This window comes from Chionomys nivalis, chromosome 21 (assembly GCF_950005125.1).
Source record: "Chionomys nivalis chromosome 21, mChiNiv1.1, whole genome shotgun sequence".
NCBI classification, from domain to species: Eukaryota; Metazoa; Chordata; class Mammalia; order Rodentia; family Cricetidae; genus Chionomys; species Chionomys nivalis.
The window spans coordinates 41,168,499-41,193,587 of NC_080106.1; the positions used below are offsets into that span (position 1 = coordinate 41,168,499).

The 25,089-nt window shown below is 55.4% G+C and overlaps 1 protein-coding gene across 8 annotated transcripts in view; it reads left to right on the plus strand.

The window, feature by feature from the left end:
* The window catches only part of Nfix (nuclear factor I X), a 94,609-nt gene that overhangs the window by 63,892 nt on the left and 5,628 nt on the right, over positions 1-25,089 (plus strand). For 4 of the 8 annotated variants that reach the window (XM_057754077.1, XM_057754085.1, XM_057754079.1 and 1 more), the window contains exons 3-10: positions 7,985-8,047; positions 8,248-8,322; positions 8,731-8,851; positions 9,672-9,808; positions 12,375-12,497; positions 14,423-14,598; positions 19,767-19,914; positions 21,937-22,028. In XM_057754077.1, the coding sequence (XP_057610060.1) occupies positions 7,985-8,047; positions 8,248-8,322; positions 8,731-8,851; positions 9,672-9,808; positions 12,375-12,497; positions 14,423-14,598; positions 19,767-19,914; positions 21,937-22,028 (935 nt within the window). The remainder of the gene's footprint in view (positions 1-7,984; positions 8,048-8,247; positions 8,323-8,730; positions 8,852-9,671; positions 9,809-12,374; positions 12,498-14,422; positions 14,599-19,766; positions 19,915-21,936; positions 22,029-25,089) is intronic. The other 4 variants (XM_057754083.1, XM_057754081.1, XM_057754080.1 and 1 more) reach the window with 3 other exon arrangements.

The window sequence follows — 25,089 nt, forward strand, 5'->3', positions numbered from 1 at the left end:
TGTTTGGCTGGGTTAGGGGGTGCAGGGTGTTGCCCAGCCCTGGGAAGGGGAAACACTATTAATAGCTACCGAAGCAGCTGGGGATGGGGGTGGATATCTGGCTAGCCTAGCCTGGCCTGGGCAACTCAAAGGTCCAGAAAGGGCAATGCTAGAAATAGAGAGAGGGCGTGGGGTAGGGCTCAGCTTCACAGGCCCCGGACTGGGGTGGGCACACACTCCCACCACCGCCACTGACTCTTCCTGGCCACGGTGTATTGAAGGCATTCTCCACTGTTAGTTTCTACCCGTCACCTTGAGGAGGGACAGGTTCTTAGGCTAGGAGCCACTTGTCTGGACCCCACTGTCACATGATCCCTGGATCCAAGCCCTTGGAAATGCTAGATGCAACTGCTGGCAAACTGTGGCACCAGCCGACAGCACCAGGATTGGGTTGTCTAAAAACAAGGCAGGGCCATGGGCAACAAGAAGTGTGCCTGCCGCCCCAGGGCTAGGCCTCTGCTTGTGGTGTTCTCCCAGCTCCAGGGTGGAGCAGGAAAGTGCAGAGCAGGTCATGGGGCTGGGGCCTCAGCATCCAGGGAAGAGTACTGTCATCCTGCTTCTCTGTAGGCCTTGGTCAGGTCCTGGTGTCTTTCCCTGTCTCTCCCCATGTGGTGAGCAGCCTCAGGTCACTTACTAAGGACTACGGTTGGGAGGACATACCTGTATCAAGGTTCCGTCTGGGTCTGCCTTTTAGCTGAGAAACCCTTCTGCTGCTATCTACAGACGGTAATGAGCCAGGCTTCTGCTGCTCACTGGGGCCTCTGGGGCCGAAAACTATAGTCTCAGACGTACTTAGTATGTCACCAGTGAGCTGAAGTGGCATCTGAGCAGAGCCTAGTAGGGGTAGGGGTGGCAGTGTAAGCATTTCTGTAAGTGGAGATGAAGAAAAATGACAACCAGACTTACAGCTAGCCAGTGTATAGAGAGCTAGGCTCAGAGCCAGGCTTTGGACCAGGGGCCCTTGTCCATGTTTCCCACTGCTCCTCATCCAGGAACCCAGTGGGCAGGTGTCACCTTTACTTACAGCCAAGGAGCCAGTGTGAACTCTGCCAAGGCCACTGGACTGGGAGGTTCCGGGACATGGATCTGTCCATGTCGTTGCCGCCTGCCTGCCGTCTGCCTCCCTTTGCATAGGTGTCCCCTTTGTCTCCCTTGTGCTAGGTAAAGCCAGAGCTTCCAGATCGGTAGAGTACCACACAGTTCTGCAGTCTAGACCAGCGGTTCCTCGGGCAGCTTCGGACTCGGGAAGGGGAGGCAAGCCTGGGCCAGGTGGTAAGACTCAGCGTCTTACCTGCTCCTTCGGGAGTGTCTGTACTGTCGCCTACCCACTACCTCTGATGGGAATTTTGTTCTGGTGGAATTCCCTGCCTGTGGAGCCTCCAAGACCTTCCACCGCTATAGCTGCCTAGCAAACCCTGGGTCTGCTTGTTCATGCCTGGTCTCTGAGCTGCTGGGTCTACACGTAGGTCTACCCATGTTTCCAGTTTTGCCAAGGCTTGGGTGCCTTTGTGAGAGCCCAGCGAGGCCTGGGCACTTCTGTTTGTGTCCTTCCTCTCCTCCGCTGGCCTCAGCCTGTTGTCCCCGAGCGCCCAGTGCCATTGCCAGTTCGTCTCACTTGTTGAACTGCTCAGTGCCCATCTCCAGTTCTCGCTAGGCCTCCTGGCAGTGGGCAGACACCTGGCAGGGCACATCTGGCAGCTCATGCCAGAAGAAGACTTCCCTGGAAGGCCAGACGGTCGTGGAGGTAGAGGGAGATAAAAATCCCACTCCTGTCTTCTAGAAGATCTCATGAGTTTAAGAACACCATTCTCCTTATGTGAAGGTGGGAAGTCCTGGTGCCCGGAGGGTTTCTGATAGGATTCTATTTTCACAACTTGGGCGGAGGGTGTAATCAAGAGCTGCAGGAGACAGCCTTCTCCCCATAGAGGACTTGAGGCTCTTAGAGCCTGGCCATGACTTGGGAAGGAAGGTGTGCCAATGCTCTGCCTGCTGCCGGCTCTGCTCCAGCGTGGCACCAGCGAGGCAGGGAGAGGTCGTGCGCAGGGTAAAATGTCACTTTCCCATGCTAGCCGTGGCCCACCTGACTGGGCATCCACCTCTTTCCCTGTGCCTCAGCTGCTGTGATTATGTCTTTAATTCCCCCTGATGTACCCCCTACACCCCTGGCAGCTCACTCAGATCGAAGCCAGAGAGCCCTTTTAGGTCTGTGAGCTGAGGTGATGAAGAGAGGATAGCAAGGTTGGTAGAGACAGCACGTCCTCCTTACCCACACAGCTCCAAGCCTGTGACTCCTGGTCAGGCTCCTGCGTCTAAACTGAAAGTCCAGAGGTGACAGGAGGGAAGTCCCAGCCCCTGGACAGCTCTGGGTTATGTGCTTATTCTAGCTTGGGGACAGGTGAGGAATATCAGAAAGGAGATGGGGACCTGAGAAGCTCCTTGTCTGCCCAGCCCCACCTTCCTATGCCCTCTGGATGCCCTGCACTCTCAAGGACTTCCTCAGTCCAGGTCCCCAGTGTCCTGTTTGCTGAGACAGGGAGAACCCCTTTGTGACCCTTTCCCCAGCCCCCATCTATTGCGGCCCCCTCCTCAGGGTGTCTCAGATTCTCTGACTTGGGTTTCAGGAGGCACAATAGCCACATTCTGCAGCCCTGATTGCTGCAGGCTGGGCCTCTGGCTCTCCTTGAGATTGGGTTTCCTGTGTCCTGGACACTCCGGAATCACAGAGGAGGGGGGAGAGGCAGGCAGATGAGATGCAGCACTGGGGAGGGCAGGAATAGGATCTGGAATCATACCCCTGCCTGCTTCTGGACCAACGGTTTGCATAGTCGAGGTGTTCCTTTCTGTGACTCTGGGCGTTCCATCTTATTCCACCTTTTCTTGACAATAAGAAGGGGCTGGTGGCATCTGCAGGTGACATGCGTGACCGAGGGTATAGCAAGTGTGCTCATTTGAGTGTATCCACATGCCTAGGTCGATACACTCTTGGAGTAGAGCTGAGGCCGGTCTGTGCACCCCTCCTGGCCCCTAAAGAATATGTTGGGTGAAGTCCATGGAGGCAGCTGGCCAGCGAGCTACACGCAGCTGCCCCCTTGCAGAATGAGCTTGTTTCGCGTGGGAGCCATGGAGTGTTGGCTATAGTGAGCAGGAATTCCTCCCTCACTTGCTAGGAGCCATAAATACATTCTTGTCTGTGGATGGGGCTATATATACACACACATATACATCAGGGTTTTGGGCAAGGCTGGGTTCTGACTATGAGAGCCTGCCCTCCAGAATTCTGCTTAAGAGACAGTCTTCTCAGACACATACATGCACGCGTGTGCAAGCAGACAGAAGTGAGGAAGAAAGGGAATTGCAAAGAAGTACAGAGCCAGAGAGAATGACAGAGAGTGGGGAACCAAAGAAAGAAAGAAAGCCAAAATCACAGTTAAGGCTCAGGGGCTGAGAGGGTGGAGCTAAGGTGCCATGAGAAGGGCAGCTTTATGGGCAGCTTTTTGTCTATCCCAAGAGACATTAAGGAGCATGTGGGAAAGGAGGGGCCCATCCTGGCCACTGTCGGTTACATGGAGGTCTCTGAGCTATTACAGCAGGGGACAGGATGACCGGTGGTGAGCAGGTAAGAATTTGCTGCCGAGGCCCATCTGAGAAACCCTCTTGGGTTCATGCCCAGTTAATCCAAACTTATCACTTCACCTGCCCCTTCACAGCCCTGCCTCCCTTCCAGAAACCCTGCAGAGTAGCCAGGACCGCTAGCAGGAGTGGTCTCTACCTCAGAGATGCAGCTTGTATGAGCAGCCTTAGAGATGAGAACTGTGCACCGCGTGTCACCAGTGGCCTGACCCATAACCACCCAGCAGGACGCAGAATGAGCTGTGAGCTCTCTCCAAACCTGGCCCAGGCGAGCAGGGCCCAAACTACCTGCCCATCCAGGGCATCTGTCAAACATGGGCAGGGCTTGGTTTTCAGGTATTTGCATTCTGAGGGCAGAGTGGGAGACACGTTAGAGCCCAGAGCAAAGTATTGTTCTTCAACTCCAGGACTTAGAAGACCATTGAATTGTCTTGGGTTGGGTCCAGGGAAGGTGGTGCTGAAGGCTTTGTCCTGGTTCCTTTTCTGAAGCAAGTGGCAGGAGCCCCAGGCTCTGTAAAGTGGGTGCAGGGGGGAGCTTTTTTTCTTTTCTCAGCCTGGGCCTGGCCGCCCTGACACTGAGACCGGCGCTGTAGCCCTCGCTTCCATGGCAGCCAGGTTGAGGAGGCTGAAGCAAGAAAAGCCCCCAGGGGACATGGCCACAGGGTCCAGTGTGGACTGGGCAGGACGGGATAGGAGCTGAAGCAGCACCTGCCTGTCTCATGTGAGCCAGTACCATCTCTGTCCCTCTGCCGTTCCACAGGCCACCAGCTGGCCCATTGTCCCCAGCGAGAAAGCAGACACTGGAGGGGGTTCTGTGTGGGCAGGAGCTCACTAATGTCTACCCACTGGCAGGAGCTCCTAGAGAAGAGTGGCAGTGGGCCCGGGACAACAAGGGAGGAAGGGAGGTGGCTGAGGCGAAGAGGCAGACGAGGCAAGGCCAGAGTTGGGAAGGCCACCCTCCGCCTCTAGAGCAGAGAACTCGGCCCCCACTGCACAGCCTCGGGTCCCCTCCTGTGCTTTTGGCAGTGGGCAGTGTGCAAGGCCTGTGAACAGGAGATAAAGAGTTCAGGCTGAGTATTTTTTCTCACTAACCGTGGATTTGTGTGTTTGTTCAGCTGGTGGCTCTGATAAGCCCCATTCTGCCAGATAAAAGCCAAGCAGCTATGAGGCGGGGCCAGGGGACGGGCTGTTGCAAAGGGGCTTTCCTCCTCCCGGTCCCTGAATTCCAGGTTATAACCTCCCCCAAGAGTCCCAGGCAGAAGACCGGTCAAGGTGCCTGGACACTTTGTGGCATGCTGCCCTGGGCCCAGCTGCCGGTCCCTAGGGGTATCCAAAACAGGCACAGGCCTTGTTTCAAGGCAGCCCAGAGAGAGAGCCGCCACATGGAAAAGCTGGCCTCTGGCTCCCATCTCTGGATGGCAAGATGTCCTTTGGCTGGCCCCAGAGCCTGACCACTGAGGACCCAGTGACCTGTCTGATTCACTGCCAACCCCATCTCGTGTCTACTCAGGATGTGCTCTGAGCTGACAGGGAATTAACCTCCCTTACTTCCGAGATACCCTTAGCCGTGTTGGGCAGGGGTCCATTCTCGCTGAACCATTAGGTCCTCGGGCCTAGACATGGTAGTCAGGGCGTCTGCTGCCTTTCAGCAAAGCTGCGGCGTTGCCAGAGTGCCAGTGTTATCCTCCCTGCCCTTTCATGGCACAGGCAGGGATCATAAAAGCTGAGGTTAGTACAGATCTGCAAGACCCTGGCTGCAGCTGCCCTCGCCGTGGAGCTGGCTCCTCTGCCAGTGAGCCTAGGTCCAGACTTCCAGTGTTTCTGCCTTTTGTCCTGGAGCTGAGCTGAGTGTGTTGGGGGCTGGTGGTGGCGGCATTGTGGCAATGCTGGCTAGGGCCGCCAGCCATAAGATGGCTGCCAAGGTCTAAAATGGCTGCCAGCAGCGCCCAGAGCCACGCCTGGTGGCGCGTGGCAGCCGGCCTCATCCTCCCCAGCCTCTCCTGCTTGCTCCTTTAATATGAACTAATAGTAATAACAGCAGCACCCTTCTGGGAAGTGTCCTGGTTTAAGAGGATTTCCTGTCTGTCGCACTCTCCTGGAGCCCCGTTTGTCTCTGTCTGAGTCACTGGCGCACCTCCATCTCTCTGTCATGTTCTCTGCTCTTTCTGTCCCTTGGCTGGATATGTACACACCCACGTGCACACTCACGGGACGCAGCTCTCCCTCTCTCCTTGGCCTTTTGCAGTGGGCCCGTTGCACTCCTAGGGGGTGGACTCTGAGCCCCCTCCAACTGACCCAGGTCTGGAGGTCTTTTGGGCTGTGTGGGTCGCGGGCTGGGCGGGATTCATGCAGTCTACAGAGCATGTGCCACACTCCTTTGATGGACTCTGCATGCCAGTCTTGAGGCCTTGCCCTTCCTTAGCTGCACCTTGCGGCAGCTTCACCGTGGGTTTCCGAAAGGCAGGCCCTAGCATAGGTCACCTGCCACCTAGACCCCTTGGCTTCTGCTTGGACTCGAATCAAACCCAGAGATCCAGAGAGCGAGAAGAAAATCCATACTATATGGTGCCAGGGTACAGTGAGATCCCAAGATGCAGTCCGTGATTAGAGGAAAAGGCCCTAGGCCCCCTCCATAGCAGAGAATGCCGAACAAAGAGGTGATCCACCAAGACACAGAGGAGGAACACCTCAAACTGGAGAGGAAGGTTTGTGGGTACCTTCCTAGTAACCTCCACTCTCTTACTTCATAGCAAGATGTACTATTACTTTTGGAATTAAAAAAATATTGAAGGACTGAGGCTGTAACTCAGTGGCAGAGCTCGGGCCGTGCATGCATGAAGCCCTAAATTCAATCCCCAGTGCTGCCAAGAGAGAGGAAAAAATTGAACAAGATGAAAGAAAAGGATAGCAGACCCCAAAATATGATAGCCTTCCACCCATCATACCATGAAGTAGCCAGGAGCCTGGCCATGCTCCCAGCCACAGATGAGCATGGCCCATCAAATCCTCCTGGGAGACAGCAGGATGTACATGGAGCTGTGGGTGGATTCGGGGTGGCTGGATCACTGCGAGGAGCCCAGCAAAACCGTGGCCAGAACCAGAGCCCAGTGTCAGATGCCACCTCTATGGTCCTTATGAATAGCTGAGTCTTCACCAAGTGCCCTACAACCTACCCCAGCACCCCCACCCTCTCACCAGCTGTCATGCCCAGGCAGGCATTCTGGAGGTCCCCATCTTGCCCCTGGCACAGACAAAGCTTTGGAGGACCTGGGGGGCGAGAGTGGGGGGCTTTCTCAAGCTCTGCAAAATATTCACACACACACTCCACCCTGCCCCCAGCCCTCTGTGAGCTTCCTCCACACAATAGGCCCTTGTCTCAGGGCTCCCTCTGAGCAGCTGTGGCAATGGGGCATGAGACAACCCAGACAGGCTGGCACAGAATGGGTGGCAGCAGGGCACACCTCCCCCTCCGGGTTGCCAGGCATTGCTTTGTAAGCATAAAGGTGAGATGGAGGGGCATGAGCCCACAGGAACAGCATTCATTAGTGAACTTAGGGATGGGACTACCCTGGTGGGAGAGGGAGATCCCCAGGGGTCTGCCTTGTTAGGGACAGTGCCCATTACCGGCTTCTTCCCTTGATGCCCTCTGACTTCTGACTCTTGATCAGGGCTACCTGCCCATGGCAACTCTGACCCTTAGGGCTTACTAAACAGTTTCTGGGGGTAGTTTGGGTCGTCACAACTAAGGTGCTATTGGCATCTAGTAGGTAGAGGCCAGAGATGCCATGGCATACCCTGCCCAGGATGCCCCACCTCCTGCCTCACTGACCAATCCAGCCCAAATGTTGGGAGTAAAGTACATACTGTCTTCCCTCTCTCTCCTTTCCCTGGGCTAGTTCTGGAGCCTGGGTGAAGGGGTCTGTTGCCTGGGATGGGTGTCCAAGGTTAGCCCTGGAGCCTGAGTGAAGAGGTCTGGGATGGGTTCCAAGGCTAGCCCTGGAGCCTGAGTGAAGAGGTCTGGGATGGGTGTCCAAGGCTAGCCCTGGAGTCTTAGTGAAGGGGTCTGTTGCCTGGGATGGGTGTCCAAGGCTAGCCCTGGAGCCTTAGTGAAGGGGTCTGTTGCCTGGGATGGGTGTCCAAGGCTAGCCCTGGAGCCTGAGTGAAGAGGTCTGGGATGGGTGTCCAAGGCTAGCCCTGGAGCCTGAGTTAAGGGGTCTGTTGCCTGGGATGGCTGTCCAAGGCTGGAGACTGGGTGCTGGGCTAGTGGTTGTATAAACTTTGCTCCTGATTATTTCCCCCTCTTGTTTCTCTGCAGAATCCGGACAATCAGATAGTTCAAACCAGCAAGGAGATGCGGACATCAAACCACTGCCCAACGGTCAGTGCCCCGCCCCCTTCTCCTTCCCCTTCACTCAGCTATCCAGTGACTCGGGCTGTCATCCAAGGAGGGAGGCTTCCCCTGGTGTTTGCCCCTTTGGGGGCACCTGAGGGATGGAGTCAAGCGGGGAAGAACTTGGGGGAAATGGATCTGCATTCCGCCCGCTCTGGCTCCACTCACCAGCCATTTTCTTTCTTCAGGGCACTTAAGTTTCCAGGACTGCTTTGTGACTTCCGGGGTCTGGAACGTGACAGAGCTGGTGAGAGTGTCGCAGAGTGAGTTGTGTCCTGTCAGGGCCAGGGACCAGGGTTAGGGCACAGCAGAGTGAGTTGTGTCCTGTCAGGGCCAGGGACCAGGGTTAGGGCACAGAGGGGGTTCAGGCTTCACGGGGTTATGTTGGTGACATCTTAGGAACTCTCTGCCCGTTTGACCCTGAGATGGGAGAAGCAGTTGTCCAGAGAATCATGTCTCTAACCTCTGTTGGGGGGCAGGGACGACCCACAACCAATGACGCTTCCCTTACAGCCTACCCAGGAAATCCCACAGGAAAAGGGTCTTCCCAGCAGCATAGACATTACAGTGAGGTCTTCCTGGGCTTCTGGAAAATGGTTCATGGCAGCCTAGCTGGTCCGTAGGGTCTACAGCACCGTATTCTAGCCTCACCAGTCTCTCTGTCTTCCCAGCTCCTGTTGCAACCGCATCAGGGCCCAACTTCTCACTGGCAGACCTGGAGAGCCCCAGTTACTACAACATAAACCAGGTGACCCTGGGACGGCGGTCCATCACCTCCCCTCCTTCCACCAGGTAAGCCAGGACAGTGGCCTCCTCACCTTCCTGACCACCTCCCTATGGCTGCAGCAGCTCTGCATCTGGGCTGGAGTACTTCCACATGTCACCATGCTCAGCCATCCATGGAGCGCTTCTTCATGGGACATAGCCCACAACAAGGCATGGCTCTGCCTGGAAGTGAGGCTCAGAGAAGGCCTGTCTTGTAGAGATGGCATTTGAACCCAGACAAAGCTGGTGGGAGGAGACTCCAGGCAACCTCCCTCTCAGTCAGACTGGGACAAGTTGTCAGGATGATCCCCACCAAGGACTGTAGAGACTAGAAGTCTTCTGGGCCCTTTTAGAGGAGTGGGGGCCGCTCTTAACGCTGACCCATCTCTCAAGTGTGTGCTATTTGTTTGTTTTTAATCTTGCATTAGAATATTTTCTATTTATTTATTTATTTTTATTATTATTATTTTTTTTTTTTTTGGTTTTTTGAGACAAGTTCACCAAGCTGGTCTGGAATTGACTGCAAACCTCCTGTGTGAGCCTTCTGATTGCTAGGGTTACAGATGTGGGCTCCCACTGTCGGCCTACAGTACTCTTAGTGACTCAGGTTCATGGCACAGCTGAGAGGAAGCGGTGGCTGGGGCATAGAAGGCAGATGACGGTTTTGCCTGTTCTCTGGTGGGCCCTCTGGTAACCTGAGGGAGAGCAGGTCTGAAGGTGTTCTGCCCCAGGAACTGGAGTGCTTCTGTGGGCTGCCACTCCCCAGCGTACAGAACCTGGGCCTCGTCCCTGGTGGCTGCTTGGACTCTCCTTGGACTTCGGCCCACTTGGTTCTCTTCCTCCTCAGCACCACCAAACGCCCCAAGTCCATCGATGACAGCGAGATGGAGAGCCCAGTTGATGATGTGTTCTACCCTGGGACAGGCCGCTCCCCAGCGGCTGGCAGCAGCCAGTCTAGTGGATGGCCCAATGACGTGGATGCAGGTATGGCGGTGGTCGCGACGTAGCAGCCTGGGCTTCCGTAGGCTCTCTTCTGTCAGGTGGCACTTACAGACTCTCAGTCCTGAGGGTGGCAGGCCATGCCGAAGGAGGGGAGTGGGGTGAGAGCTAGCTTGTAGGCATAGTGGGCAGAGCAGAGGGTTATCAAGTCTATAGTGCCATTTATTTAAGGCATGGCCTCTTTTTCATAGACCCCTTGCCTCTAGAGACCTGCCCAGCCTTGTGGTTCCCCACCTGGCCCCAGGGTTGTATTTGAGGCCTCTGGCTCTCTGAGGCAGGGGCTGCCTTGGTATCAGGTGCTCAGCAGCCTTCCTGACTCCACCACTAGATGCCAGCAGCCAGCATCTACCCCTTCTTCAGTGGGTTGTTTCTGTTTCGAGACAGGGCCTAGCTGTGTGATAGCCAGGTTGGCCTCAAACGCTGACCGCCCTGTCCCCACCTCCAGGGTGTTGGGATTGCAGGCTGCATCACCGCATCCGGCCACCCTATTTGGACAACTATAAATGTCCCCAGACATTGCCAGATGTCCTCAGGAAGACAGATTTGAGGTGGCTAGCCCTGGCCTTGGGGCCCAGCTTTACAAAGACGCTCAGAATTGAGAGTGAAAGGGCAGAGCTGTCTCCGGAAGCTAGCAGAGAGCAGGGATTCCGAAGGAAGCAGCCCAGACCTTCCCAGTCCTCGCTGCGTTGACTTCCTGTTGAGTCCAGCCATGGGCTACTCCAATGCAAGTTGCTAGTGTGGGCAGCCTAGAAGCCCAGAGGGAATACTGTGTGTACACCAGAAACTGTGGGTGTCCTTGAGGCCTTGGGACCTGCTTTTGCGCAGTGTGCAGAGAACTTGCCTGCTCTAAGTGGAGCTGGGGACACTCTGGATAGGGCTAAGGACTGGGTTTCATTGTTTGAACCAGGGTCGGATCTGATGGCAACCTGTCTGACAGAGAAAGACCCAGCTGAGGGAGCCAGGGCAGACCCTGGCATTGACTCTGGTTCCCATGCAAAGACAGCAAAGCTTACCTCCTGGGCTTGGGCTGTGGGAATGGACTTGACCCTCTCTAGAGCTTCGTGGAAAGGCACCCCAGCATGACCTGGAGGTCCCCGCCTCCCTGTGACAGCCAGGGCCTGGGTCATTGTGACCCACACACACCCCTAGGGGATTCTCTGGAGGTTCCCCGCTGATAAAGAGAGAGTTGGGAAACTGGAGACTGCCATATCCCAGACCCCAGCCACGCCTGGCCTTAGGCAGGTGACATCTGCAGGGACTGCTGCTAGGGTATCTTGATGACCTGCTGCTGATTGCCAGTGACTGTCCGCGTTCCCAGGACCCTCCTTGCCAGGCTTCTGCAGCCTTTGCTCTCTGCTGTACCGCCTGCCATTTCTGTTGCTTCCGGCAGTCCTGTCATGCACTGCGCCCCCAGGATCCCTTACCCCCCAACTTGTCGTTGTTTCCCTGGGCTGCGACAAATCGCCAATTAAGCAGCCCAGCTGCAGGATGGGAACAGCTGGGTAGGCGCTGTGCAGCAGCAGGGACAGCTGTGCACAGCTGGTGGGGCACTCCCCCCTCCTCACCATGCCAGCTATCAGGTGGCACACAGCTGCTGCCAGATAACACCTCTGCTGGTCGCTGGGAGCTGGCCCCCCCCCCCACACACCGTGGTTGAAACTCTGGTTTTCTGCTCTGCAACTCCTCATTCCCATCACAACCTACAAGATTTTTCCCTCAAAGATGGCAGCTCAAGATCTGCCTCACCTCCACCTTGCCTGGTCAGCCTGGACATGGCGTCAAAGCTCAGCCCAGGACAGAGAGATACCAAAAGAATGTGCCCCTGGGAACCCTGCTTGCCAACCTGTTACTTGGATGCTATAAATACTGGACAGGGATGGCACTGGCTTACAGTCTCTTGACTCTTTAGAGGCAGAACCCAAACAGGGTCTTTTTTTGTGCCCCTGTTTCTGGCTGGATGCCTCCTTTGCCTGTGGCACCAGGGCAGAGAAGAACCCCACTCTCTGAGCCTGGGCAGTTCTTGCCCTCCGACTCGTCCCCAGGGTCCTCCCAGCTCTCCGGCCCCTGTCTTTGTTCTCATGATGGATGTTGCACCCTCTGGAGCCTCTAACTCTGCTTTCCCTTTCCCTTCTCTTCCTCTTCAGACTAGAGTATACTAGGACTCGGTCACCTTGTCCCAGGTCGCACCCTTGTCCCTCTGGCCCCCTTCATTGTCTACCACCCCTGGCGCACCACCTAGCTCCTGTGGGCTCCTCATGTATCCCTTGCTAGATGCTGGCCTTGCACCCACTGTACTCCTGTACCGGCTGCCAGGGAGCAGGATGCCTTCCTTGCCACGCTTGCCCAGCATACACCCCCGTGTCACCAGAGGCCTCCTTTTCCTGTTTCAGAAGCAACCATAGCCAGATCGCACCCCTGAGGTCAGGCCACAGAAGGAGCAGAGCAGGGCCCGAGGTGGAGGAAGGGCTGCTGGGGAGAGAAGGAGCAGGCTGCTTTGCTGGCTTCCCACCCCAGCCAGCTAAACCTGCGTGTTGCTGCTTCCTCCCCGTAGGCCCTGCTTCTCTAAAGAAGTCAGGAAAGCTGGACTTCTGCAGCGCCCTCTCCTCCCAGGGCAGTTCCCCACGCATGGCTTTCACCCACCACCCGCTGCCTGTGCTTGCTGGAGTCAGACCAGGTGAGAGATGGAGGCGGGGCTTCAGGGGACACTGCGGGAGGCAGCCACAGCAAGGGGCAGCTGGCCAGGTACAGTAGGGGCCAGGGCTCACTCTAAGTGACAGATCTGGGCTCTCTGAGTGGAGTCATGGCACAGCAGTGGGGTGGCCTGGGACCAGCCACGTACTTCTGAGAGCCAGGCTTGCCTGCTCGGTTGGTTCCTCCATTTCCTTGCACACGCTAACTCTGGCTGTGTACGTCTGTCGGGCGCATGTTTTGCACATGCTCACTGGGAGCTGCATGCAGCCTCCACCTCCCCTACCAGCAAGTAGTTGAGCCAAATTGCTCCTCTGCAGCTTAGAAAGAGCACGCTCAGCAGTCCAGGCTCCTGGTGTCTGTCCTAGGGCAAACTGGCACCTACTCTGGGCTTCCCTGCCTTCCCCAGAAGCAAAGGGATGGGCCATGGAAAGGACTGTCTTGCTGCTTTGAGGGTACATCTCGTCAGGCCCTGAGAAGATGCTGAATCTTCCCAAGGGTGGGGCCAGGCGGGAACACTCCTCCGAGAACCTGGCTGTGCCCTGCTTGCTACTCTGCTTCCTCAGCACCCATCTGGCAGCAAAGGCCTGGCTTTTGTTTGCACACGGCCTTGGTCCGCCATTCCTCTCTTCTCTCCTGCAGGACACAACAGGGAGGTTTACCTCCCAGCTTCCTCCTTGGGGCCTCCTGGCTTAGAGCCCAGAGGCAGCCAGCACTGGGGCAGGGTGTGGTGGCCACGAGGTGGGGGCAGGGAGCCCAGGCCTTGTGCCGGCAGCAGGAGGGAGGCAGGCTCCACTCCATTTTTATGAACTCCAGCGAGAAGCCAAGTTTCCTCAGCCCCCTAATGAAACCGAGAGCAAGACTGAGCTGATTGGAAACAGACGGGAGGGGGAGAACGCGGGGAAGCGAGGAGGCCTGCGCAGGGGTGGGAACTGTGAGCGCACAGCACAGCGTCGGGGCCAACACGTGCAGGAGGCCTGCGGATCCCACTTACCCTTGTGGAGTTGTCTATGTGCTAGGTGCCCAGCCTGCACAGGCAGGGCCCGTCCGTGTGGAGACTCTGGAGCCATGGTACCCTGCTCTCTGCCCTTCAGGCGGGCTCACATCTAGGGCAGGGCACATGAGCTGTCTGCCAAGGATGCCAAAAACTCAGTCCTCAAGACAAGTAGTATATTAATGTATTATTCCTAAAAAAAAAAAAAAAAAAAAAAACGGAATCAGTTACAAAACATAGGATAAGGCCAACACCTGAAATCCCAGCACACAGGAGGCTGAGGCAGGAGGATTAAGGATTGGAGGCTGTGTGACTCTGTCTAAAAAACAAGTAAGAGCAAAGCAGAGACCAGAAAATATGGCAGAGAGCTTGACTAACATGGACCCCTGGGTTCCGTGCTCAGGACTGAAACAAAAGAAAACCAAGCAGCCAAAACAAGCAAGAATAAAAGGGAGCCAGACACACACAGGCCTGCAGTCCAGGCTGGGTCAGAAGCTCAAGGTCATCAAGTCCAGCTACAAGAAACCCCACCTCAACAAACAAACACAAACAAACAAACCAGAGAAACAACTTCCTGGAGTTTTGAGCAGATAACTCCCAACCCTGTACTTGTAGCACGCTGCCCACCTGCCTCAACTACCACCACCCCCAGTTCCAGTCAGACGTTATTTATAGAAGCAAGCAGCTGGCCCTCCCTCAGGTAGTAGTCTGCCAGTGTTTTTTTTTGTTGTTGTTTTTTGTTTTTTTTAATTGCATTTAAGTGTTTCTTTTTTATTTAGATGACTGAGGGTTTTTGTGCCGGACACAGTGCTTCTGCCCCATTCTGCCTCGGGATCCTCAATCCGTCCGCCACCCCATCTTTCTTTCCCATGTGGCTACCTTACAACCTTTCCTCTCTCCTGCCTCTGTGCACACAGGGAGCCCCCGGGCCACAGCGTCAGCCTTGCACTTCCCCTCCACGTCCATCATCCAGCAGTCGAGCCCGTATTTTACACACCCAACCATCCGCTACCACCACCACCATGGGCAGGACTCGCTGAAGGAGTTTGTGCAGTTTGTGTGCTCTGACGGCTCGGGTCAGGCCACTGGACAGGTGAGTCCAGAGGGCACAGGAGGCCTCATAGCATCATATGTCTGTCTGTCCGTCCGTTGTCCGTTCGTCCGATTGTCTTTCTGTCTGTCTGTCTGTCTGTCTAAGGGCTCATGAGGAGAGGGACAAAAGTCAGGAGCATACATGGAGCTGGAGTAGCAAAGAGCCCATAGACTCTACCTTGTGAGCAATTTTAGTGGGCATGGGGCCTGGGTCTGAGCATTGTCCTAGGGTCTGTCTGATGGGCTGGAGAGGTGGGCAGCCGCCCAACCCTCCGTTCAGGGTCTCCCCACCCTTTCTATTGACCCTGGGTTCCCAGCAGGAATGAGCCTATAATTGGTCCATTCAATCTAGGCCTTGGACCCTTACCTTTCGAAAATCTACGGGGTCAAGGATTTGACAGATTGTGGACCTGAGTTTGTCTGGCTCATTACTGTTGACGTTCGGGCTGTTTCTCCTCTGTGGCGGGAGACTGCCCCGGACTCTGCAGGCGCTATCCCTGCCTGGCCTCCACCTAACTGATGCCAGGACTACTTCCTCCTTCATAGTCATGGGCGTCAAATCTATCTCCCACTTTCAGTGGGCCCCACGTGAGACCTGTGTGAAGATCCTGTGCCAGGACTCTTACCTCAGGGCTCCCGCACTGCTGTGATCTAGAGCAGAGCCCTTCAGATCCATGGCGCTGTGGAGCAGAGGGCCCTGTGGGTTGTGGGTTCCTTTTCTGTTAGCCAGCCCCAGGGCCTGGATGATAACACACCAGAGATGCTGGTGGGACATGCTCAGTCTCTAGGGGTCATGAGATGGGATATAGTGGTCCAGACCTCTGGAGAGCCCTGCGGCCAGCAGCATGAAGACTCCCAGCCTCTCTCTCAATCAGTGTGGGTAGCCTAGCTGTGAGAAGTCAGCAGGAGGGTGTTCAAAGAGCTTAGAAATCAGGTTGGGAGAGGCAGTCCGAGAGGAGCAGCAGCGGCCCTCGCTCTGGGAAGAACGGGTGTTTGCCGGTTCTGGAGTGTGACTGGGCTGGACTCTCTGTCCATCCTGTATCTGGTCCTGTTTGCTCTGGCTTGCTCCCCCATCCCCACCCTTCTGCTGTCCTCATTCTCTTCCCTACTTTATCCCACAAGGGCTTCTCCTGCCGATTCTCCAGCTCCTTAGCACATTGGTGGCCCTCCTGGTTAAACACTACATATCTTAGGGGAATAGAAGGGTAGAACTGACCCCTGTTTACCACTTCAGAGATAGAGCAGACTCCAGAGGGATGCTGACCAGCTTGCCTTTTCACCTCAGAGGAAGCCAGGCTTGGATTCCGGATGAGCAGGACCTAGGGACCAATGCAAAGAGCCATCTCTCACCCCAGGCGACTGAAGGATGGATCAGTTGGCTCCTGTCTCCTGAGGGCTGGTGCTGAGCTTCATCTGTGACCTAACATGTGTAACACAGAACACTCACTTTGCTTAGAGTTATTTTCTCAAGACAGGTACTTATTCCATGAGACTGCAGACAGAGATGTAAGTAGACACCTTGCTGAGAGTAACCAACAGCAAGGAGTAGGGAATCCTCTCAGGGCTTCCTCTGTGACCTGCAGCTAAGAGAAAAGCCTGCTACAGGGGCCCATGAGGCTGTGGAGGAGAGATGCACTCATGCTGGAGAAGAGGCTGCTTTATTGGGGAACAGAGGCTGTGCTGGGCTCCTCCTGGCTGTCACAGAAGCGCATCCTCAGATTAGTGAATGTAGAATCACACAGAGGCCTCCGTCTTCCACTTGTTTCAGCAGAGGTGGAGCCTGAGAATCCAAGTGTCTCCCAGGTTTCTGCTCCTAGACTTCTGACCAGAGCACCCCACTTTAGGAACAATCGACCTGGAGCCTAAAGGAGCGCCCTCCTGAGCACCTCATGAATCCCAAGTTACAGACCAGCGTTTCAGCCATGTAGGGAAAATTACAGACCATTACCGAGGGCTCTCAGGCACCCTAATATTTTACCCATTCACCCTAGTCTAGGGCACTTGTTTTGAAGATCACAGGGAGACAGCACTTAAAGTGATATTCCTCAGCAGGAGGAATGGTTTTGGCTAGCAGTATTTGAGGGGTAGCAAAGGGACAGCCAAGTGGACGTGGCGAAGGTGCTGGCTCAGTGGGTTAATGACTTGACTCAGGGAGGCAGAAATGGCATCATCTGTAAGGGGCAAGTGATGTGCTGGGCCAGCGTGTATACTCCTTTCGGCCCTGCCTCAGCTCCTAGGGTAATGCAGAGCCACAGACTTTGATGTTTTAACACCTTGACTTGTATCATTAGGAAAGTTGTGACTAGCCACATTCAGGTGGGGCTGTCCTTTTAGACACTTGCAGGAGACAGAGGCCTCCATGCTGTGTCCTAGCTGCTCAGAGCCCAGAGAGAAACTATGAGGCTGTGATCTATGAGACTGTTCTATTTCCTGTCCGAGGGAAATACGGGATGGGAGCCAGACAGGCCGTGGATACGAGGGGAGAGGCTACCGCTTGGCTCTCAATGGCACCCCCGCAGAGCCGGAAAACTTGCTCTTTGGTCCTCACGCTGCCTAGACCCACGTAATTGCTCTCTAAAAGGGTACTTAGCACAGAAGATCCCAGTCCGGACACAGATAGGAGTGCCGGACAGCCACAGGTTGTTTGGCCAGATGCTTCTCAACTGTCGGCCGCGGTGTGCAGGAATGATAGAAGAAACCCTGCAGAGGAACGGTGTGTCAGATCTGGCAGGTCATTAGGGATAAAGGCTGGTGAGGAGAAAAACCAGAGCTCTGGGCCAGGTGTAACTGGAGCGGAGTGGGAGCTGCGCATGGCAGTGCATGCCTGTAACCCTGGCATTTGGGAGGTGGAGGCAGGAGGATCAGATGCCCAGCCATCGTGGAGAGCTGAGTACTTGCCACAGTCTGATGGCCTAGGTTTGATCCCAGGAACCCACATAAAGATGGACGGAGACGAACTGCAGCAGAAAGGACGGTGCAGCCCACTTGGGTTGTCGGACTTGAGTGCTGCCTGAGTCTGCTGGTGTGCTAGAGCCTGGGGACAGCTGCTTCCATGCCGACAGAGGGCCCAGGGTCCAAGAAGTATAAGACAGCGAGAGACTAGGGTGATTTAAAGAATCTGGCTGGTCCCCTTGTGGGTGTGCGGTGCTTTTAGACCAGGCCTCGAGGGGTGCAGGAAGGAGCTTCAGGCAGGGCACTCTGTGGTGAGCAAGTCTGCACTCAGACCTCGCCCTCAGCCTGAGCTCAGTATGGAAAATACCTGGCAGAAAAGATGGGTTGTGGGGATGGAGACCTTGAGTGCCTCTTAGGGAGAGTGCATTTGTGAGAAATCTGAGCTAACTTGCACTTGGGGAAGGGGGCCTATGAGCCTATTAAAGGCTCTGGGGTCAGACAGGTCGGGCTCTGCCTCCAGGCATGGCCAGTGTAGTAGGTAACTGTGGATGAACTGCTTCCCTGCACAGAACCTCACTGTACTCAGCTGTTGAATGGGTAGAACAAAGCTTCCTTTGCATCTGAGTTTCCCAGAGACAGTACTGTTGGCGCTGGGTGGAGGATGAGAGCCTTCGTGTGTGTGCTGTAGGATATGGATTTGTAGGTACCCACTTGATGCCGATAGCATCTTCTCGGCCTCAGAACTACCTCTGGGTGCTGCAGCGTCTTCTGGGATGGGGAGCAGAATGGCCCTGAGGTGAGAACGGTTCCTCTGGAGTAGTTGGAAGGTCAGACCCAGCATGGATACAATGTCTAGGCTATGGCTGGGCACCCAGATCCCTGAGCTGAGCCGTTCACTGTCAGAGCAGAGAGGTGACCCCACGCCCTGACCCCTGCGGTCTCCTTGTCATCGACTAAGTGAGATGGGTGAGGACAGATTGATGGCTGGCTGGAGACATCAGGTGGTATTCCGGGGTTTATCCTCCTAGTCGGAGAGGCACTGGCCAGGTGAGTGGAGCATGCTTATAATTCCAGCACTCGGGATGTCAAGGCAGGAGGATTGCCAGTTTGAGGGCAGCCTGAGAGAGAAAGACCTCCTTAGGACTTGTGCCTAGTTGGCCAGAAGGGCTGAAGTTTGCTCCGTAGGAGAAGAAGAGCTGGGGCCAGGCCTCCCTGCACCTGAGCTTCAGGCAGCATTGAGGGCTGCCTCCCACGCAGCAGGAGGCATGTTCCAGGTCTCTCCAGGGATACAGCGCCTGCCAGTGGCTGGAGAGCCTGTGGTGCGTGCATACTTTCTCTGAATCCTTGAAGCTGACCCAGGCACGATCAGGCATGAGGCCTGGAGGAGAAATACAAGTTGAGGCACAAAGGACAAGGAATGAATCTTGGTGGCAGAATGTCCTTGGCTCCTGAGGGCATGCGTTATCCAGGGAATCACTCTTGAAGAACCGCACAGAAGCTGGAGCCACCAATGGCGTATTTTCCTCACTGGCTGATCTTTATAGAAAAGGCCAGCAGGCTGAGAACAGGATCGGCTGGAGATAGAATGGAGGGTGAGCGACTCAGTGCTGGTGGCCTCCTGGGCCAGGCTGCCTATGGGGTGGATGTTGGCAAGCCTGTGGGTAGTCTGCCAGCCCCAGCCAGGCCCATGGAGGGAGTGTACCTTTGGGACCTTCGAGGTGAGCTGGCTTCTCTTTCCCACCATGAGGACAGGTCTTCCAGGGGCATGACTGCCCTAGGCGCAGTGATGCGCATTGCTGGGTGGTTCATTTCTGTACCTAGAACATCTTGCATAAGAATTGATAAATTAGCTGGGTACGGTGGCTCACCCCTTTAAACGGAGCCCTTGGGAGGCAGAGGCAGGTGGATCTCTGTGCTTTTGAGGCCAGTCTGGTCTACATGGTGAGTCTGAAGCCAGCCAGAGCTACACATTAAGACCCCGTCTCAAAAAGAAATAAAGGAAGGAAGGATGAACCACCCGTCGGACATCCCCCTTCTTCCTTCCCACTACTTCATAAAGAGAAAGGAAAAAAAAGAAAGAGACAGAAACGCCCAAGAGACCAAATAGAGGCCTTACACCTCCTCCATCCTGTGCCTAGAGGAAAGGACCCTCCCTCCCACTCCTGCATCTTCCATCGGGAGCGCCTGCTCTCAGGAGCAAAGTGGCCGGCCGCGCAGGGGAGCGTGTGTCTGTGTGTGATGTGCCTTCATGCGTCACTCTATTTATGTTGTTCGCAGCCCAACGGTAGCGGCCAGGGCAAAGTCCCGGGGTCATTTTTGCTACCGCCGCCGCCTCCAGTGGCCAGACCTGTGCCCCTTCCTATGCCTGATTCCAAAACCACCAGCACGGCCCCAGACGGCGCCGCCTTGACTCCTCCATCACCTTGTAAGTGGACGATGAAACCGAAACCACAGCGCCCAGCATCCCTGGCCCATCTACACAGTCTCCACTGCAAAAAGAGGAGCGCCCCCTCCCAACAAAGCCCCTCCCCAGAGTGCCTCAGAGCCTCCCGAAGGATGAGCAGGGTTGAACCCTGACCATGGCCTCCTGGGCCTCAGTTACACCAGCCAGCACCCCATGAGCCCTGCCCACTGCTCCCAGCCAGGCCCTGGCCCAGGCCCCCCTGGGGGGCGGGAGGGAGAGTGCAGTGGGGCACTGGGCCGGGGGTGCTGGCGCGGGTGGGGGGGCGGGAGGCACAGCCATGCCATCTTCATGCCTGATTGCTGCTTTTGTTTTTGTTTTTTGTTGGTTTTTTTTTTTTTGATTTTTTTGGTTTTATTTTTCAATTTTTTGTTGTTGTTGTTTCGTTGTTCCCTTACACACACCAAAAAAAAAAAAAAAAGAAAGAAAGAAATTAAATGTAACCACAAGGTGACGCCACCACCATCCTCTTTTTGCCTTGTCCCCTCACCTCCATCTGGCCCTTGGGCCTCTGAAGATGCAGGAGGCGCTTTTCCAATCCCTTCTTCCCTCAGTTTCCCATTTGATTTCTTGTTGTTCCTCTTTTTTTTCTTTTCCTTTTATACCCTCTTCCCATCCTCCTATCCCTTCCCTTCTTTCCCCTCAATTCCTTTCCCAGGTTGTAAGTTCCAAAGAGAAGGGAGGGCGCTGGGCCCCAGCTTACTTCATCTTTCTTTTTCTTCCTCCCTCCCTCCCACCCTCTCTCTCCCTTCCTTTTTTCCTTTAATCCAATGACAAATGGTGCCAAAGGGAAGAGAAGAAATATCTAAGTGGAGAGGTCCCAGCTAGACCCGACGTGAAGGACAGGAGGGGTGGAAGGCGGGCGGCGCGCTGTCTCGGGCTGGCACAGGGGTGGGCAGGCGTCTGAGCTGGAACTGCAGCCGTGGGTGGCAGGGTGGCCCATGTCAACACTCCTGTCTGTTCGCGCTCTCTGTCTCTCCTTCACTCCTCCTTGCCCTCTCCATGTCATCTCCTCATTTGCATATGCCATTAGACATGACCACAGTCACTGGAGGTGGGCAGAGTGGGGACGGGAGCCTGGTTGGAGCTCACTTCTGGAGAAGGGACAGGATCTGGCGAGCATGTCCCGGGTGTGTCTGGCATAGAGCAGGAGTGAGCGTCCCAGGTGAACTGTGAAACTTTATTTTCCTCTGGGGACTGCTTCCTGCCTGTCAGGTTCAGCTGAATACCCCAGAAGAGAAGAGCTCAGGGCTGTGGGGGTCATTGGTCCCCTGGGGCACTGGACAGCTGCCCCCAGGTGGCTGAGCTTTGGGGCTCTTTCTGTGACCTCTTTCTCTGTCACCTGGCCTGAGGCACGGATGGGCAGAGAGTAGCATGGACTCGACCTTTCTGCCACAGTGCACACCAGACAGCCAGGCCACGGGGTCTTTTGTGACCACTCCTGCTGGTGTGGTCTCCACTGGACCCCTGTGAGCTCCTGAGCCACTTGCCAACCGGTGGGACTGCCCAAGGTGGTAAGTGGCGTAGCCCCCAGTGAGACTGTGGGGCTTGAGAAGTGACCTGGATGAGCGGCCATGCCCAGACAGGCTGGTCAAGGCTTCCCAGCTCCCACGTTTGCACTTCCCCTCTAAAAGTAGAAAAATTAGGGTCTCCGCTGGTGAACCCAGTGCTAACTGTTGTCTCAGAAGGGGACAGAACTAGGCCCAAGGGACTTCAGCTGCAGCCTCAACGGCCCTTCCTCAGCCCAGCCTTGACAGGCTGAGGCAGGAGGGTATGTGTGCGCTCCTGGTCAGAGAGCGGAAGGGCCTGCAGCCTGGCCTCCCACACTGTAGCCCTCACTCATCCTTCCCGCCGCCAGCTTACCCTACAGCACATCTAACCTAACCTAGTCTCTCCCTTCCTCCATCGCCCAGAGGGGCAGTGCCCAGGGGGGCCTCATAGCCTGACCTGGTCTTTCCCTCTCTCCTCACCCCCTGCTCCCCACAGCATTCGCAACGACAGGCGCCTCCTCTGCCAACCGGTTTGTCAGCATCGGACCCCGGGACGGCAACTTTCTGAACATCCCACAGCAGTCTCAGGTAGGAGATGCCCGGATGCAGGAGAGGGCAGACAGGGGGGCACATCTTGGGATGAAAAGAGAAGCCAGGGTTCTGGGAAGGGCTGTTCCTTATGAGTTGCATGCCCAGGCTACTGCCCAGCTGAGCAGCCTCCCTAGGCAGCCTCAGGCTCCCTAGCTAATCAGCTAATTGGATAATTAGCTCTGACAACCCTGGACCTGGGAAAGGCAACCCAAGGCTAGAGACCTCTGGGTCATCCAGGAAAAGCAAAAAGGGAAGGCTGAAGCCCTGACTAGGAAGGCAATCCTGTCTCCTGGATCTCCTACCCTGGTCAGATCAAGGAGGCCTTAGCCTTCCCTGTCTCCCTGGCACTGGGTGGGCTGGATGAAGATGGGAGAGGGACAAAGTACGGCTGGTGGGCTGCATGCCCAGAGACTGGCATCAAGGGCAGGGTTGGCTGCCGTCCTGGAGGCCCCTCCCCTAAGTCCTCATAAGTCCCATTAGGAGGAAAGTCAGGCTGCTGGAGCCCCCAGTCCCCATTGACACCACCCCCACTTCCCAAAAGGACACAAGCCAAACCTGTCCTCCAGCGTGAGGCCCCAGACTGCCTGGAGAAAACATGTGCACACACGGCTGTCTCTCATGTGCCTGTGTCTAGAGAGGGTGAGAATACCAGGCAGAATCCAGGGCCCTTGGCACACAGGGAAGGCCCACCTCAGGGACAGGCCAGGGCAACGTCAGAGGGCCAGGGCTTTCAGAAAAAGCACACAAATATTCTTCTTTTTGTACGTTTTATAAAAACACTTCCTTGCCGGCTTCCTCAGCCCTGGGAAATCCACCCCTGCTCAGAGCCTCAGGGCCACCTCTGCTGGCTCCTGCCCCGCCTCTGCTGAGGCCCCAGTCCAGAGAAAGTTGGTAGATGGAAGTTTTGTGTGTGGTTTAAGGGTCTTTTCTTTCTTTCTTTTCCTTTAACACACACACACACAACTTAGCCAAACTTCAAACTTCAGAGCTCCCTAGTGGTGAGGAGGGAGGAGAAGGGAACTTCAACCCCCTCCAGCCTCCCACCCCCTTTCCCCAGAGTCACGTCTGACCCGTCTGGTTTCCAGGAGCAACCAGACATGATGTAACACCCAGATGAACTTGAACTTGGGGGTGTTGAGAAGAAAAACAATGGCTCTGGGCAGGGTCTGGAGCCAGCCCCCTCTGCTCTGTGCCAGGGAGGCCGAGAAAGCCCTGCTGGCAGAAGGTGGGAGGGGGTGCCAGAGGAAGGGACAGCAGGCGGGCCTCCCCTCCCAGCTCTGGGCTGGCACCAGGAGCAGGGTTCCATTGCTCACTCCCTCTCCCCCTCTGCTACCCCTGCTCTGCAGTGCAGTGCGCTTGCTCTGCTGCTGCTGAGAGCCCTTCCCTCTCTCTCGGTTTTGCCTTCTTCACTTTCTCTGCTCACTTTACTTGGACGTTTTGAGGCCAAGTCAGAGTTTGAGGCAAGTTCGGGGAAACCGTTTGTCTCTCCCTCTCTGCCTTCTGTGGCAGGTGAGGAAGTGAATCCTAGCTGATCCAGGACCCCTGATTGGACAGGTGTGTCGGGGGAAGTTAGACACCCTGGAGCAGAAGCCCTTGGGCCCGGGGGCAGGCAGGCGGCTGTAGGGGACAATCAGGACTGGTTTCCACAGTAACCAGTGACTTTAGCTGATCCTTGGAGCACCAGATGGAGACAGAACAATAGAATGAGGGAAGAAAAGAAAATTTTAGCAATTTTATCATTCCCTAAATAGTGCTTTTTACTTAGTTTTAATCAGTTTGGGGCCTGGCTTGAGAAGCAGGGAGTGGGTAAACAGAAAAGGCAGCCTGGGCTTGATCGTAGACCCTGCTCTTGCGGCCTGTGTGGAGACACGACTGAGTCCCCATTCTAGTCCTGAAACTGGAGTCTTCATCCCCTGAGGATCCCCCACTCTTGAGACTATAAGGCTATGTAGTACAAGAAACTTCAAGGGGAGAGTTTGGGCCTTGTTGGTGGCCCCATGTCCCGTGTATTCTCCACCCACCTGTGTCTGTCATGGAGGCAGAGGAGGAGGGGTAGCTTCCCTGGCCTGGAGCAGTGGTGTAGGAGCCCATGTTAGCCATCCCTTGGGTCCCAGAGAACACCAGAGCTAGAAGCCCAGATCTCTGACTGACTTCACTCTGGGAGGACACTCCACCTGGTTTCCACCTCAGCTTCCCAGGCCCTTCCTGGCTTTAAATGAGTGAACAAGTGGGACTTTAGGTAGCTGCTTGCGAACCCACAGAGGGAGGCAAGCCCTCCTGTGCACACCCTGCCTGGCACCCTGTAAGCAGTCCGCATGACTGGCAGGCAGCACCCTTTGCTGTGGCAGTACCCACACTTCCAGATGTCCATCCTTTGCACCTGCTATTGTCCTCACCACTGGCCACAGGCAGTGTTGTGCATTGAAATTAATTAGAGAAAACCATAGGGCTGGAGAGAGAGCTCCCTGGAAGAGCACTTGTTTAACGTTCTTGATGGCCTGGGTTGAGTCTCCACACCTCAGTCCACAATCCACATTCCAGATTCATCTTATGAACCATGGTATCGGTGACCTCACTGGACAGCACATCTAGGACTCCATTGCCACAGAAGATTCTAGAGGATCTTTGAAGCTCGAGCTTTATTTTTATTTATGTGTGTGTATGTACACACGCATGAGTGTGTGTAACATGCATGTATGGGCTTCGTTCAGTCAGTTCTCTCCTTCCACCTTCTGTAGGCTTAGGGAGTAAATTCATGTCACATGACTTACATGCTGGAACTAAAGGAGCAAGGCACTGTGCCTCTCGGACTCCATTGCTATCTCTTGTGTTTAGTATCCCTGTTTCATAGGGGCACTTACTGTAGTTTCAAACCAGAGCCTCAGGGACAGGGTCTGATGTGAGCTGATCAATATTGGAATATTCATGGTTTCAGGTTTTGAATAGAGTTGGTACCCAGGGCCTCAGGCATGCTAGGTAAGGCCATACCCCAACCCAGTAGTGATGGGTTTTCTATTTTTGTTTTGAGCCAGGACCTCTCTACATAACATAGGCTGGT